The sequence below is a fragment of the Dermacentor variabilis genome, chromosome 1 (genome assembly GCF_050947875.1).
Source record: "Dermacentor variabilis isolate Ectoservices chromosome 1, ASM5094787v1, whole genome shotgun sequence".
In the NCBI taxonomy this organism is placed as follows: Eukaryota; Metazoa; Arthropoda; class Arachnida; order Ixodida; family Ixodidae; genus Dermacentor; species Dermacentor variabilis.
The window spans coordinates 119,259,524-119,273,576 of record NC_134568.1 but is presented as its reverse complement, the minus strand read 5'-3'; the positions used below and the strand labels follow the sequence as shown (position 1 = coordinate 119,273,576).

Here is a 14,053-nt window from a genome sequence, read left to right as displayed (position 1 = left end):
ATGTGATGTGTGATGTGAAGGTGGCTGTTACAGTTACCAACGGTAACTGCCACTGTAATTCGTGGTATACGATCCGAGCAAAAATAAAACTTTCCAATCCTGCCAATAATGAGACATTTATGCCCGGAGCTATATTTTACTGCACAAGGAGATTTCCTGCATACGCCTCGCATCTCAGCAGTGCTGCAGGTTACTTGTGAGATGCAGTATAGTCAATATTTAAATTTGTGTTATATCTGTAATAAATGCAATAAACACAGCTTTTGTCCTCTGTTTTCTTGTTTTGGGAGCCTGCTACAAATCATCATTTTACCTGCTACAAAATCTGCTACAAAATACACTTGGTCATTCCCATAACTGCAAAGGCTTGCAGTGATCTGTCAGCATGCTAACAGAATGCTGAGAAACCAAACCATAGCTAAGAACACAAGGGTGGTAACTCAACCTATTAACTTGGACTGCACATGTGCAACTGTTCATCACAGCCACGGTCACATGATGCAGCATGTAGTGCAAGCAGCGAAAATGAACTGTTTATTTCATGTGCTTTTTTTTTTTTCCTTCAGATGTGCTTGGCAGACTTTTGTATCTGCTTCAGCACACCTGGTGGTGGCTCTCCCCACTTCCATCTAGGTGGGCAGTGTTGCCCTTGAAAGTGTACAATGGTTATAACAAAGTAATTTTTCTCCTTCCACTCTGGTTCTGTAAGCTTTTACTGTTGTATAGATTATTCGTGCTTTCTTGAAATAAACTTGTTTTACTAGTGGTAATCTTGTCATCATGTTCCATGCATCCATGCCTGTCTTTATGTGGTTTGCTTGTAAAGCATACGTTGAATCAGTTCCACAATCTTGTGCCAAGGTAGCTAATGTCATAAGTGACATTTAAAATGAAGACGTTCACCAGTGAACGCTTTCTCTCTCTCTCTCTTTTTAATCAGGCACCTGAGCTCTTTGAGAAGAAACCCTACACCAGGGCAGTGGATCTTTGGAGTCTGGGCATCCTTGCGTATGAAGTCATCGTAGGACAGCGGCCATTTTCTCCAACAGCTTCCCCTGCACAGTGGTAGGTGCACTTGGATGGTGGAAGTGCCTGCAGCAATTGCCATGTGCACATTTTTGTTGGTATTGTGTAGCTTCTGTTCCAATACATAAATGTGGATCTGTCTTTCCTATTGGTGGTAACTGCTGTGGGTTGGGGCTAACGTGGTGTACATCTGCTTCCTGTAATGACTGCACCGCCACAGTGTATTTGCTTTACTTCTTGCGTCAATTCCTTGTCCCAGGATTCCTTTAGTGCATAATAAGAAGAGTGGCGATATTCGAGGAGACATAGCACCTAATGGAGAGCGTTGTTATTGGAAGACCCTTCCTGTTGAAACTTGCTTGACCAGGTGAGTGGTTCTTTATTGACAGCTACGGTGCCTAGAAAATCCGCTGGATATGTTAATAGAAACAAATACTTTGGGTTAAAGCGGCTACCAGTAATATGTGGAAGTGTGTCATAAGCACTCGTAGTAAAATTCTGCTGCAGTGAAAACTGCACAATAGGATTTACTGATTGCAGATGGTTTGTGGTGGAGAGTCCACTAGCTCTGTTGCTTAGCGTGGTTGCCATTACAACACCTGCAAAATATAAGAGTTGCCTAGGCAGTACTTTGGGGTTCATGCTGCTTTTCAGCAAAACATGTTTTATTAGTTACTGTACTGCAATCACAGACATCTACATAGCAGTTTATTACACAGCATAACAAACATTGTTTAAGAACATGATCTGTGAAGCAGTGGTATTTGGGATATTTTACTTGCTCACGCTCAGTCTGCAAATCTCGTTCTGTACAAATTCTTTATTGTTAAATCTTCTTTTCTTTATTTTTTAACCATTGATACATCACCACATTTGGCTATATAAGTGGTGCATAACAGAACATGCATGGCTGCAGTTCTTAGTAATTGTGCACAGTCAACTACCCTTAATTCCACCCTGACAGGACCGATGAAATCGACCAAGTTATCTGGCTAGACAAACTAAAGAAGAGCAGAAAAAATTCATAAAGAAACTACCACTCCATTTTGCAGTATTTTCCTGATTCTAACACAATCCCACATCTAGTGTGCACCCCCTTTTTCAAGGGTTCAGAGAGCAAAATTTCAGGTAAAAATGACATTATAGCTCCTAAACAAAATAGAAATGCAATGTTACCCCATTTTTTACCAAGAAAAATTTTGCATACCTCTGATTCTGGTAATCAGAAAAAGATGAAACCATTGAAGTTTACCTTCACAGAATAGAAATATATTTGTACTTTTATTGTCCATCTTCATCGCTTATAGGTGGCACTTTATCGCTGCCTGCAGACCACTAGTCCTCCATATGCATCTGATATTCTCTATTTATCAAACAGCTCTGTAATGAGGGCAAACGGAATGGTGGCCCACTCCTGGACTAACCACTTAACTAGTTTGTCCTCCAATGCATCGAATTCTCCGGAATGCCAAAAACATGTAATGCAACTTGTTGCTGCTAGCTTAGCACGTAAAATAACTTTTAATGAGCTTCTGTAATCGTGTACTTAAAGCAGCACGTCATTGTCGCCATCCTACATGATAACTTGTTCTGTCTCCATCCTGCGATGGCAATGAGATGAGACTGGCTCCGACAGTAGTGTTTTGAACATGCTGCAGACACACTTTTGGTTTCATATCCGATTTCACCATGCAAACAATTTTCTGACCAATTTTTTAAAAAAGAGGCATGCTTTAGAATTGGGTAAGTATGGTAATCACTCAATTGTAAGCTGCTATTTTCACTTGAACGTTTACTGAGTGCAAGCTCAAAATGCCATATTCAGCGATAGATAATGTTTCTTCGATGCATTCACTCTCCCTTAGCATTACGAATACAGATGTTGTAGCCATTGGGTTTGCAATTAGGGCCCTATTGTGGTCAGGCACGGTTGTGGTAACCAGTCAAGCTCGAATTCAGGGTTGAAATAACGAAAGTCTTATGTAGTATTCATCTGGAAGCAGTAATGCCATAAACTAAAAAATCTACTCGTTTCAGACTGATCATTTTCTAATTTTGAGGCTACTGTGTTGTCTGCTCCGAGAAACAGGCAATTTCCAAGCTGTCATGTGGCTATGATTGTAACACAAAGGTGATTCCATACTGCTATTGGCAGTACAGAGTCAGCTTTGTGGATCTTTGCTTTCTTCACTTACTGTATATATTTTCTTTGTTGCTTTCTGTGGTACTTATCATACTCATGGGACTGATATGTCGTAGCACTTTCCAAACATTAGAATTTGTGTCAAATTGGTGGTCTTGTGGCTCATTTGTGTTCTATTTCTTTACTGGCACAGTGTTTTCAAGAAGGATATTGAGAAGTGGCTTCAAGTTTTACTTGAGACAAAGCCAGATCAGAGGAGTCGCCATCATGGTTTAACAGTATTTGAAATTCTCGGGAAGCTGCTTGCACAACCAGTACGTTTTTTGCTTATTTAATCATTTTTTCTCGTCTTGTTTGCACTATGTTATCTTTGCCCTTTCAAACGTACACGGAAAAAAACAATGGCACATACTGTAAGATTCGGGGGTCGTGGCCTCTGAGTCTGGCATCAACTGAGGGCCGCTCTCTAGCCTATGCTGCCGGTGCACCTTGTAACAGGTAGCTAGCCTACACTACCGGGGTTGCACATAGAGGCTTTGCGGGCCCACGCCGTCGTCCGAGCTTTCTTGGCAAGGGTTGCTTCTTTAATGAAGAGTAGTACAAGGTCGAGAGGTTGGGGAAATGGAACAGGCTGTTTATTTACATAGAAGAGACAAACTTATTTACAGAACAAGGGATACTCATACTGGCCAGAGCATGGAGTGCAGTACGTCGTTCTCGTAGCATGAGCGACAGGTCAGAGCAGACTACACTAGAATCTCGATAAACGGAAATTGCTTAAACGAAACTGCCTCTTAAATGAAACACCATCCTCATGGTTGGTTGGTTTAGTATCCATGCAATTGTATTCAGCTTTGTCTCTCAGTAAATGGAACTCCTGATAAACTGCAACAGTTTCCCCGGACCCTTGAGGTTCCATTTAAGCATAAAGGGAGCACGTATGAGCCATGATGACTCAATGGCTGCCATGTCTGATCACCTTAAAGAGAGTCCACTGTAGATCTTTTCGGAGAGCACATCAGGACATGCCAGGACACACACTGCATCATAAGTGACCGCTTTCAAAACGGTCATCTTCGCTAGGTGGCTAGACTGGGGAGTCTGATTGCTGTGTCTCAGCCAATCGTAATCGTTGAATTGTTCACATAATCGCTCCCATGACATCGCACCATTCCGCCGTACTCCACCGCCAATGTTGCACAATTGCCCCTGCATTAGGCGCAACCACATGGCAATCGGGGAACCTGATGTCGATGCTATTCCCATGGAAGATGTTGGACCCTTGCATCAAATAGTGGTCTCTGCGAAAGCAGGGGATGCTCGAAGGTCACTGCTCCCATTAGCCGATTGTAACAATACCAATGGTACAGCTTTACAAGTGCCATAGTAGAGTTGAACCAGGATATGTAGAACTTGAAGGGGATCGCGAAATAGCGATAGATATATCAATAATTCGATATATAAAATAAAAATTTTATCCAAACACATTAAGGGGATTTTACAGCTGTTTGTCATAGACAATAATTCTATATATCTGGGTCCGACTGTGTGTGCACCAAGTTCAAAATACCAATACAGTAATGCTTCTGTATTATGCAAATGAATGACATATAGAAAGTTATTCAATTTTAATTTGTTTTCTTATATCGGTGCTGTAGTTAACTGTCACGCTGGTGACTACTCAAAATACAGGCAGCTCTTACCCTCATTTGACTTGGTAAATTGGCTTTATTTGTACAAAGCTCAATATCTTAATACGTTTATCAAACCTATGTTACTTAATTCATGCTTGGACTTGAACACATAGGGTTTAATAAAAGCTACGAATGAGAATAACAAGTATTTTTATCTTTTTTAATAAATCATATCTGATACAAGAATTACTGTTCTTGCTTACTATGGGTAAAGAGCATCCTTTATTGGAAAGATGGTGGCAGCCAAGCATAGAAAAAAATTTGCCTACGGAAAGGTGTTCTGCAGGAACCTCCAAGAGGAACATTCAAAATGAATATTTGCGTCCATCTGAAAACATGAAGCTACATAAGAAACACACAGGTTTCTCTAAAAAAATTATGCGCATCCAGTGCACATTTTGGAATCTATTTGAAGTGAAGATTTCATGAAGTGGTTAATATAATGATGTAAATTTGCCCATTTCATTCCTGCGTCTTTGGCGTAAAGGAAACTGGCATGATATGTGCTCTTGCACATCCTTGCTATGCAGTGTGACAACTCTTATATTGATTTGTACTTCTCCGTTTCATCTTATTCATTTTAAATGTACTGCCTTCTTAGCCTATCCCCCGTTGTTGGTATGTGCCATAATATGGAAATCATCAGGATCAACACCAACACATGGCAATCTTCTCAAAGAGGTAGTTGGCGTTTGCACGATAAAAGTATACAGTCCACTCTCGTTACTACGAACCCCGATAAGCTGACAAAAAACGTTCATCTTATCCGAAGTCCATAATATCCGAAGTGCCTCACTCCCGAAACTTTCGTCACGATGTCTAACAGCTTTATTGCAAAGAGTGAGTGATGAACGTCCAAAGTAAAAAACAAAACAAAATAGTCGCAGTTTCACCTGAAAGGCAAAGCATTGATTGCAATAACAAATTAAGCAAGATAAGCGTGGCAGCAGCAGCAAGCGAATTGGCCTTCGTGCTCTCTTGCTTCAATATGAGCTAAACATCTAAAGTACAGTGCATATGAAGCTACCGACACTGGGCTCACTTTGTTCACATCGCAGATTGCTTTGAAAATGAGGCCCGCATGGGTGCACGCTTTGTTCACATCGCAGATTGCTTTTCAAGATATAGCGCAAGTGCAGGCGAGCACTGCGTCCCCATCGCAGATCGCTTTCAAGATATGGTGCCTGTGCAGGCAAGCACTTCGTCCACATCGCAGATCACTTTCAAGAAACGGTAGCAGCCGCCGGAGTAGATCCCTCTCTCTATCCTACACCCCCCCCCGTGCCTTGCCCACGAAAGAAAACCGCATTTCCTCCCTGCCTTCTTCCCTTGCATGCACGATATTGAGCCATGATCGTCGGCTGGCCCTCGCAAGTCAGTTGTCAGCCCGTGTCGACACAGCAAAAGTATGTTTTATACACCTGATTTTGAAAAAAATTGCCGCTAATTTCGTCGGCTGTAGCCGATAGTCCATTGTACCATGGTCCATTAAAAGCAAACTTCATTGCATTAGTGAAACAGGTAGAACAAACTAAAGCTGAAGTATGGTCTGTTATATCTGAAAGTCTGTTGTACGCGGGTCCATTGTAACGAGCGTAGACAGTATGTGTAATTGTGGCCTAATTGTTATGGAAGCAAGCATAGAAATGTTAGAAATGTTTGCTTCATTAAAGGAATTGTGTTCTTGATGATGTATGTTTGTTGCGGTTAGGATATTTATGTATCATTTTTTAACACTGAGCCGCTCGGAAAACAAGCACACTTCGTCGTCCTCTTCCATCCTTGCTCTCACTCTAGCCTAACACTCCTCCCTTCGCAGACGAAGCCCGTTGTGCAAGTAACTGTTATGTGCCCTCAGAGTCGAGGGCATGGCAGCGCTCAGGCGAGCGACATGAACAAGCTGCGTCTTTTCAGAACGGTAGCTATTAGGCACAAGATGAGCAGTCGAATAGGCCACATCACTTAGGTGCTTGGTGATGACAGAAGGCCTGGTATAACGAGCCAGAAACGTCTGGCACAGGCCGTGCTTGTGAAGTGGTGTCCGAAGCCATACCGTGTCTCCTTTGTCGCACAACACATTTTTATGTTGTGAATCATAGCTGATCTTGGAGCGGTCCTGGGATGCCAATTTACAGAGCTGAAATATGCAACGTGCTTCCTCAGCGCGGCAGGGACTCTAGGTGGTAGAACAGTCCACAAGAGGAATAAAAGGCAAAATGGTGTCAAGGAAACTGTGGGGTGGTCTAACATACAGAACATAGAAGGAGCTGTAGCCGGTAGTTCCATGCTTTGCAGTGTTGTAGCCGTATGTGATAAAAGGCAAGATTTCATCCCAATTCTTGTGCCTAGAATTGACGTACTACATCGAAAGCATGTTGGTCAAAGTTCTGTTGGTTTGCTTGATGAGACCATTTGTCTGTGGGTGATACGGGGTTATGTGGCTTAACTGGCAAGCACAGAGATGCAACAGCTCTTCAACTACATCGGCCATAAACTGGGGACCACGATCACTCACAATAATACGAGGGGGTCCATGACGCAGTACAATGGAGGACAGAAGGAAGCACGAAACATCGATAGCTGTTACCGTTGACATTGCTACGCTTTCAGCATAATGCATCAGATGGTCGACACAGATTATAATCCAACAGTTGTCGTCTGTTGAGCACGGGAATGGGCCGAGAAGATCCACTCTAAGCATTTTTAAAGGAGATGATGGTGGTACCACAGGGTGAAGAAGTCCGACCGGAGCAGTATTAGCGTGCTTGAATTGTTGGCACTTGTCACAACTGGCCACATACTTTTCTATTTTCTGTCGCATACTAGGCTAGTAGAATCAGCCCTGAATGCGGGGGTATGTTCTGGTGAAACCCATATGCCCAGCGGAAGTGTCATCGTGCATAGCACAGGGCACGTGAGTTCTCAAATTCTTAGGGACCGCTAAGAGGAAGCGGGCACTATCAGTCATGTAATACTTTTTGTAGAGCAGGCAATCCTGGATAACAAAGCTGAGGTGAAGGGGGCATCCAGGCTGCAGTCATTGCACTGCTCTTCCTTGAAGGTGGCCACGTCGGGAAAAAGAATGTTGTTGATGGTGGTCAGAAACTCATCGAAATTGTCGGTGTCACATGCAGTTGTTGGTAGAGGGAGCCTCAAAAGACAACTGGTGCCCACATGATGGTGTCTACTCTTGTAATGGACTGCGAAGTCAAATTCCTGCAAACGTAGTGCCCGTTGAGCAAGACAGCCAGATGGATCACAAGGACCAGAGCGACAAAAAGGGAAGGAAAGACCAGGAAGTTAGCCAATGTAAATACCGGCTGGCTACCCTGTACTAACCAACATAGCCAATGGTGATCACTAACGATCATAAAGCAGTGCCTGTAGAGATATAGATGAAACTTCTGGACGGCAAAAACGACAGCAAGGCACTCTTGCTCAGTAACTGTGTAATTCTGTTTGGACTTGCTCAATGAACGGCTGGCACAGGCAATTGCATGCTCAGCACCACCGAAACGCTGTATGAGGATGGCACCAAGGCTGATTCCACTCGTGTTGGTGTGCAGTTCTGTTGTAGGAAAGGCGTCACAATGACAAAGTATGTGTCTGAAAGAGAGCAGGAACTTCATTTGACAAAACAAGAAATCGCAATCTGCTGTCCAGGTGAAAGGCTTATCCATGCGCAGCCATGAAGTCAGGGGCTGGGCAGTATCAGTAAAGTTGGATACGAAACGTCAAAAGTACAAGCAAAGACCCAAGAAACTTCTCAGGTCGTATTGTGATTGCGGTTGTTTAAAGTTGCTAACTACAGTGACCTCCTGTGGGTCTGGTTGCACACCGTGGCTTGTCCACTATATGTCCAAGTACTAACATCTCTCATTGGCCAAGGTGGCATTTCTTTGAATTGAAAAAGAATTGAAAAATTATAGGCCCATTAGCTTACTTCCTGTATTGCATAAATTATTCACCAAGATAATTTCCAATAGAATAAGGGCAACACTTCAGTCAACCAAAAGAACAGGCTGGCTTCAGGAAGGGATACTGTACAATGGATCACATCCATGCAATCAATCAGGTAATTGAGAAATCTGTAGAGTACAATCAGCCTCTCTACATGGCTTTCATAGATTACAAAAAGGCATTTGATTCAGTGGAGATATGAGCCGTCATAGAGGCGTTACGTAATCAAGGAGTACAGGAGGCTTACGTAAATATCTTGGAAAATATTTACAAAGCTTCCACAGCTACCCTAATTTTCCACAAGAAAAGTAGGAAGATACCTATAAAGAAAGGGTTCAGACAAGAAGACACAATTTCTCCAGTGCTATTCAATGCGTGCTTGGAAGAAGTATTCAAGCTATTTAACTGGGACAGCTTAGGAGTAAGGATCAACGGCGAATATCTCAGCAGCCTTCAGTTTGCTGATGACATTGTTCTATTCAGCAACACTGCAGACCAGTTACAACAAATGATTGAGGACCTTAACAGAGAGAGTGTAAGAGTGGGGTTGAAGATTAATATCCAGAAGACAAAGATAATGATGAATAGCCAGGCTAGGGAACAAGAGTTCAGGATCACCAGTGAGCCTCTAGAGTCTGCAAAGGAATACGTTTGTAGGTTAATTACTCGCAGGGGACCCTGATAATGAGAAGGAAAGGAAGGACAGTTTTTACTTCGGGACCTCCGATTGTGCAATTATACTTCACCTGTTTGTACTACTGTTTGTATGTACTGATGAAAATAAATTCAACTTCAACTTCAAAAACAAAAAATTTACAGAAGAATAAAATTGGGTTGGAGTGCATACGACAGACTTACTCAGATCCCTACTGGAAGCTTACCATTATCACTAAAAAGAAAAGTGTACAATCAGTGCATTCTAGCAGTGCTGACATATGGGGCAGAAACTTGGAGACTGACAAAGAAGCTCGAAAACAAGTTAAAAAACCACACAAAGAGCGATGGAACGAAGAATGATAGGCGTAACGTTGAGACAGAAAGAGAGGAGTGGGGATCAGAGAGAAAATGGGCATAGCCGATATTCTAATTGACATTAAGAGAAAGAAATGGACCTGGGCAGGTCATGTAATGCGTAGGTTAGATAACCGGTGGACCATTAGGTTTACAGAATGGGTTCCAAGAGAAGGGAAACGCAGTCGAGGACAGCAAAAAACTAGGTGAGGTGATGAAATTAAGAAATTTGCAGCCACAAGTTGGAATTGGTTGGCGCAGCACAGGGGTAATTAGAGATTGGAGGGAGAGGCCTTTGTCCTGCAGTGGACTTAAAATAAGTAAGGATGAGGATGAGGGTAAGGGCAGCATGTTCAAGGCATGTCAAAACAGTGTCAAGTCGGTGATTGTGCTCTGTAAAAGTATGGCCAAAAATATTGATCTTGTCAAGGTAACATAAGGTAATCTCCCATTTCAGGACGTGCAGCATAAGAGTTTGGGTCGGGTGTGTCAAAAGGGGTAGGGGCTGGCCCATGCCATCGTCCGACTCATCCACGTGAAGGACGTTGTTGAAGGGAGGAACGTGTTCTCATCAAGAAAGAGGACTGGGTTTATCTACAGTATCTACATGAGCAGTGGAGAACGTTACGTCTCATCAGTCTAACAGGACTCAATTGAAACACACTGAGGAGCTGAAAAGGTCTGCTTAAATCCCCTCTGTCCACCCTAGATCTCTAGGCCAGGGAAATCTGCCGCCCCTCCCCACTCTTCGTCCAATAGGAGTGTCCAAAGTTGCCAAAGAATGCGCGTTTAAGGGCAAGGGTGCACACAATCACTTTGGCACCTTTCTTAACTGAACACACAGAAAGGAGGGGAGCTTCGTAGACAGGAATTGTCACAGTTCACTCAACCTGGCGCGTCTTGATTCCTGGGATGACCCAGCAGCTAGCTGAAGCATCTGTCAAATGACCTTGGCGGTTACCGGAGTCCGTGAAGAAACGCCTAGAACACCCTTTTCAGGAATAACTTGCTCCCATCTTCCATGATGGCGACAGTGAACCAACAAACAACACTCAATCCACCAGATGTGTCTCGCCTTGCTGACGCCGTAGGTTTGTCCAAAGGGACGCATTGATAGCTTCGCGAAGCGATTCGTCACAGTGGTGCAGGAGATGCTAGAAGGTTACTACCCCCGCTGGCTGATTGCAACAGCAGTACCATGTCCATAAACTTCTCGAATGTCGCAGGCGCATTGCACAAACCGAGCAGCATGGTGTTGAATTCAAACAAGCCATCTGGTGTCACAAAAGTGGTTTTCGCTTTGTCATCTGAATGCATGGGCATTTGCCAGTAGCCCGACCGGAAGTCCGAAGATGAAAAGTAGGATGCTGAATGAAAACAGTTGATAATGTCAATGATACGAGGAAGTGGATACACATCCTTTTTCGTCACAGACTTGAGACACCGGTAGTCGATGCAAAACCTCCAAGACCCATCTTTCTTTTTCATGAGGATGACCGGCACAGCCCAAGGGCTAGAGGAATCTTAGATAACACCCTTGGCTAACATGTCGTCGATCTGTTGAGCAATGATCTTGCGCTTTGATGCAGACATGCGGTGCGAACTCTTTGTCGATCCTGTGGTGAGCCCGCGTAGTTGGAGCACAAACTTTATTAGTGTTCTGGGTGAAATCAAACAATGAATCATGCTTGCTAATGACGCTGACTAGGGCTTGAAGCTTCTCTGAAGACAGTGACTTGTGGATCATTTTTAGAAACAGCAACAAGTCTTCAGGGACACTGTGGCCAGACTCACGCGCTCGGGCTTGATGCGACGTGCCATCAGTTATAGTATCTATGATGAGACTATTATCCGCTTCAAAAGTCCAGTTCACATACAGCTGGGTAGCACAACAGACTGGGAGGATAAATTTGACACCCACAGTGCAGTTGTACTGCAGACCACGGAGAGGACGCATCGAGGTACGAACACATTTCTCGCAACGATCGAACGCACAGGCTCAACAATAGCATCAAATGTATCGGGGTCAGCACCACAAACAGCAACTCGAACTCTGGATAAGGAATGTGCCAGTAAGAAGGCATCTTTAACCCTTTGAGGGTTGATTTTTTGCGCCATGTGCGACCGCCCGGGGTCGATTTTTTTTTATTGCAGATTCCAATTCTTCCTAGGGAATTGTTTCGAAAAAAATTTTCCGTAATTTTTCTAGGGTTACCGTAAAGGGAGAAAAAAATATTTTGCATTGGTATATGTGTACTCTTCATTCGTGAATAACAATAAAAAAGGAAATAAACTTATCAGAATTAAAAATTTGATGCATTTCTATGCACATAGTTCAAGGCTTTGAAAATTCGCACAGGAGAATATTTCGCAAGTCTCAAATGTTCCTGCTCTTACACTAATATGTACGTCCATAGCGTAATCGAACTGCATAGGTGCGTGCACTCAAGAAAACTGTTTGGTTGTGGGCCCGTCAAAGCAAAACATGTGACAAACTTACGCTAATCTTCATCTGATCGCCAACCAGCTAGGGCAATTAGCTTTCGCGAGTCTCCAAAAAAAAGTAAGGAAACGGAAATGCATGCATGGCAGCATCCTTCCTATGCGCACTGCTGTGAGCACTAAACGAGCGAGAAACAAGTGGTCACCCTTTGAGCGACTAATATTGAGATCACCATCAGTTTTGCAAGTGCAAAAAGCCGAAACCGCCCGCGGCACAAAACCCAACGTGCTGCCCGCACACGGACGCGCCAATACACGAGTGGTAGTATATAGATGCGCTGGAGCAAACTAGCGCTAAAACAAACCATGCAACAAAAATCGAGACAGGGAGGCGTGTGAAAAAAATTCTATGTGTTCCCACATAGTGGCAGCACATGACAGAAAAGAAAAAGTTAGGAAATTGGCTTGCTTTTTAAACGTACAGACGGCGCCATAAATGTACTGCATCGACCATTTTGGACGTGTTCGCGGCGCCGTATATTTACGTCATTGACCCTCAAAGGCTTAATGACGGCAAGTGTGTGTGAACAGGTAGCAGGTCAGTAAGAGGAGAGAGGAAAAGCTTTCCGGCACCGCACTCAACAGGGGCACTGCACTGTTGTAGGCAATCAAGGCCAAGAATTATGTTGTGAATGGATTTAGCAAGCACTGCAAACTTGTATTGATACATGTTATCAGAAAAATAAACGTTCACGGTGCACACACCAATAGGTCGGAGCAACTCTCCACACACATCACGAAATATATTAGTGTTACCTCAGTAAAACATCACTTTACAACCTTGTCAGGTTTTGAAATCCAGGCTGATAACGGAGACTCTCGCTCCTGTGTCCACTAAGACCAACGTAGTAACATTGTCCACTAAAACACGAACCTTATTATGACATATGGTGACTGGCTGAGGCATAGGGGCTGGTAGCTGAAGATAACTGGAAACCTCACCTCCATTAGTCGCACCGCGTGGTTTCCCGACGGTAGTGACATGAGACATCGTCACGGAGATGGAGATATGCACTGAAGTGAATGCGGTGGCGTCACGCTCAGCACAGAAGCTGGTGAATCGCTACAGTAATTTGCCTGGTCGTTCGTACTGTACTGCTATCAGAGTCGGAGGGCCAGCGTGTCCTGTCACCGGGCCGGTTGCTATGCCGATAAAAAGTATGCGGTTGCTTATAGGATGGTGCCGACGTGCAATGGCAATGAGGACAAAATCGGGTGACATGGCCGTGAATGCCGCATTGGAAGCAGATGGGGCACTCACAGGACATGCTGAAATTGTCAGCAGAAGTAATAACTAGCACAGCCGTCACACTCTAAAAAAACTTCAGGCAGTCTGCGTGAGTAGCTGTCATGGAACTGGTAACTGGGATGCGCATTCAAGTAGGGTTCGGCACTCTTGGACAAGGCGCGAAGTTGTAGGCGTTCTACAGAGGCAGAGGTGATGTACGTCTCGCCAAAGTTGCATGAAGAAAAAGGCTCTCGAACCCTAGCAGTCTGAGAGGGAAATTGCCTCACATCAGTCAGTCTCTTCACGCACCACTTGCTGAATAACTGACTTGAGGTTGGATGGAGCTGGGACCATGTCAACAATGGTGATGTTAGTTATGGTGGCCAGGCGGCCGAACTTCGGTGTGATACGCCGAACTTTCACGGCTTCAAATCTGCGGCAGTGCTGAATGACGTCACTTACGAACTCCAGACCGTCTTTTTTGATTAG

General features: G+C 43.9%; 1 protein-coding gene across 2 annotated transcripts in view; it reads left to right on the top strand.

The window, feature by feature from the left end:
• The window catches only part of LOC142583757 (inhibitor of nuclear factor kappa-B kinase subunit alpha-like), a 114,442-nt gene that overhangs the window by 33,978 nt on the left and 66,411 nt on the right, over positions 1 to 14,053 (top strand). For both annotated transcript variants that reach the window (XM_075694237.1, XM_075694238.1), the window contains exons 6-8: positions 941 to 1,065; positions 1,286 to 1,393; positions 3,363 to 3,483. In XM_075694237.1, the coding sequence (XP_075550352.1) occupies positions 941 to 1,065; positions 1,286 to 1,393; positions 3,363 to 3,483 (354 nt within the window). The remainder of the gene's footprint in view (positions 1 to 940; positions 1,066 to 1,285; positions 1,394 to 3,362; positions 3,484 to 14,053) is intronic.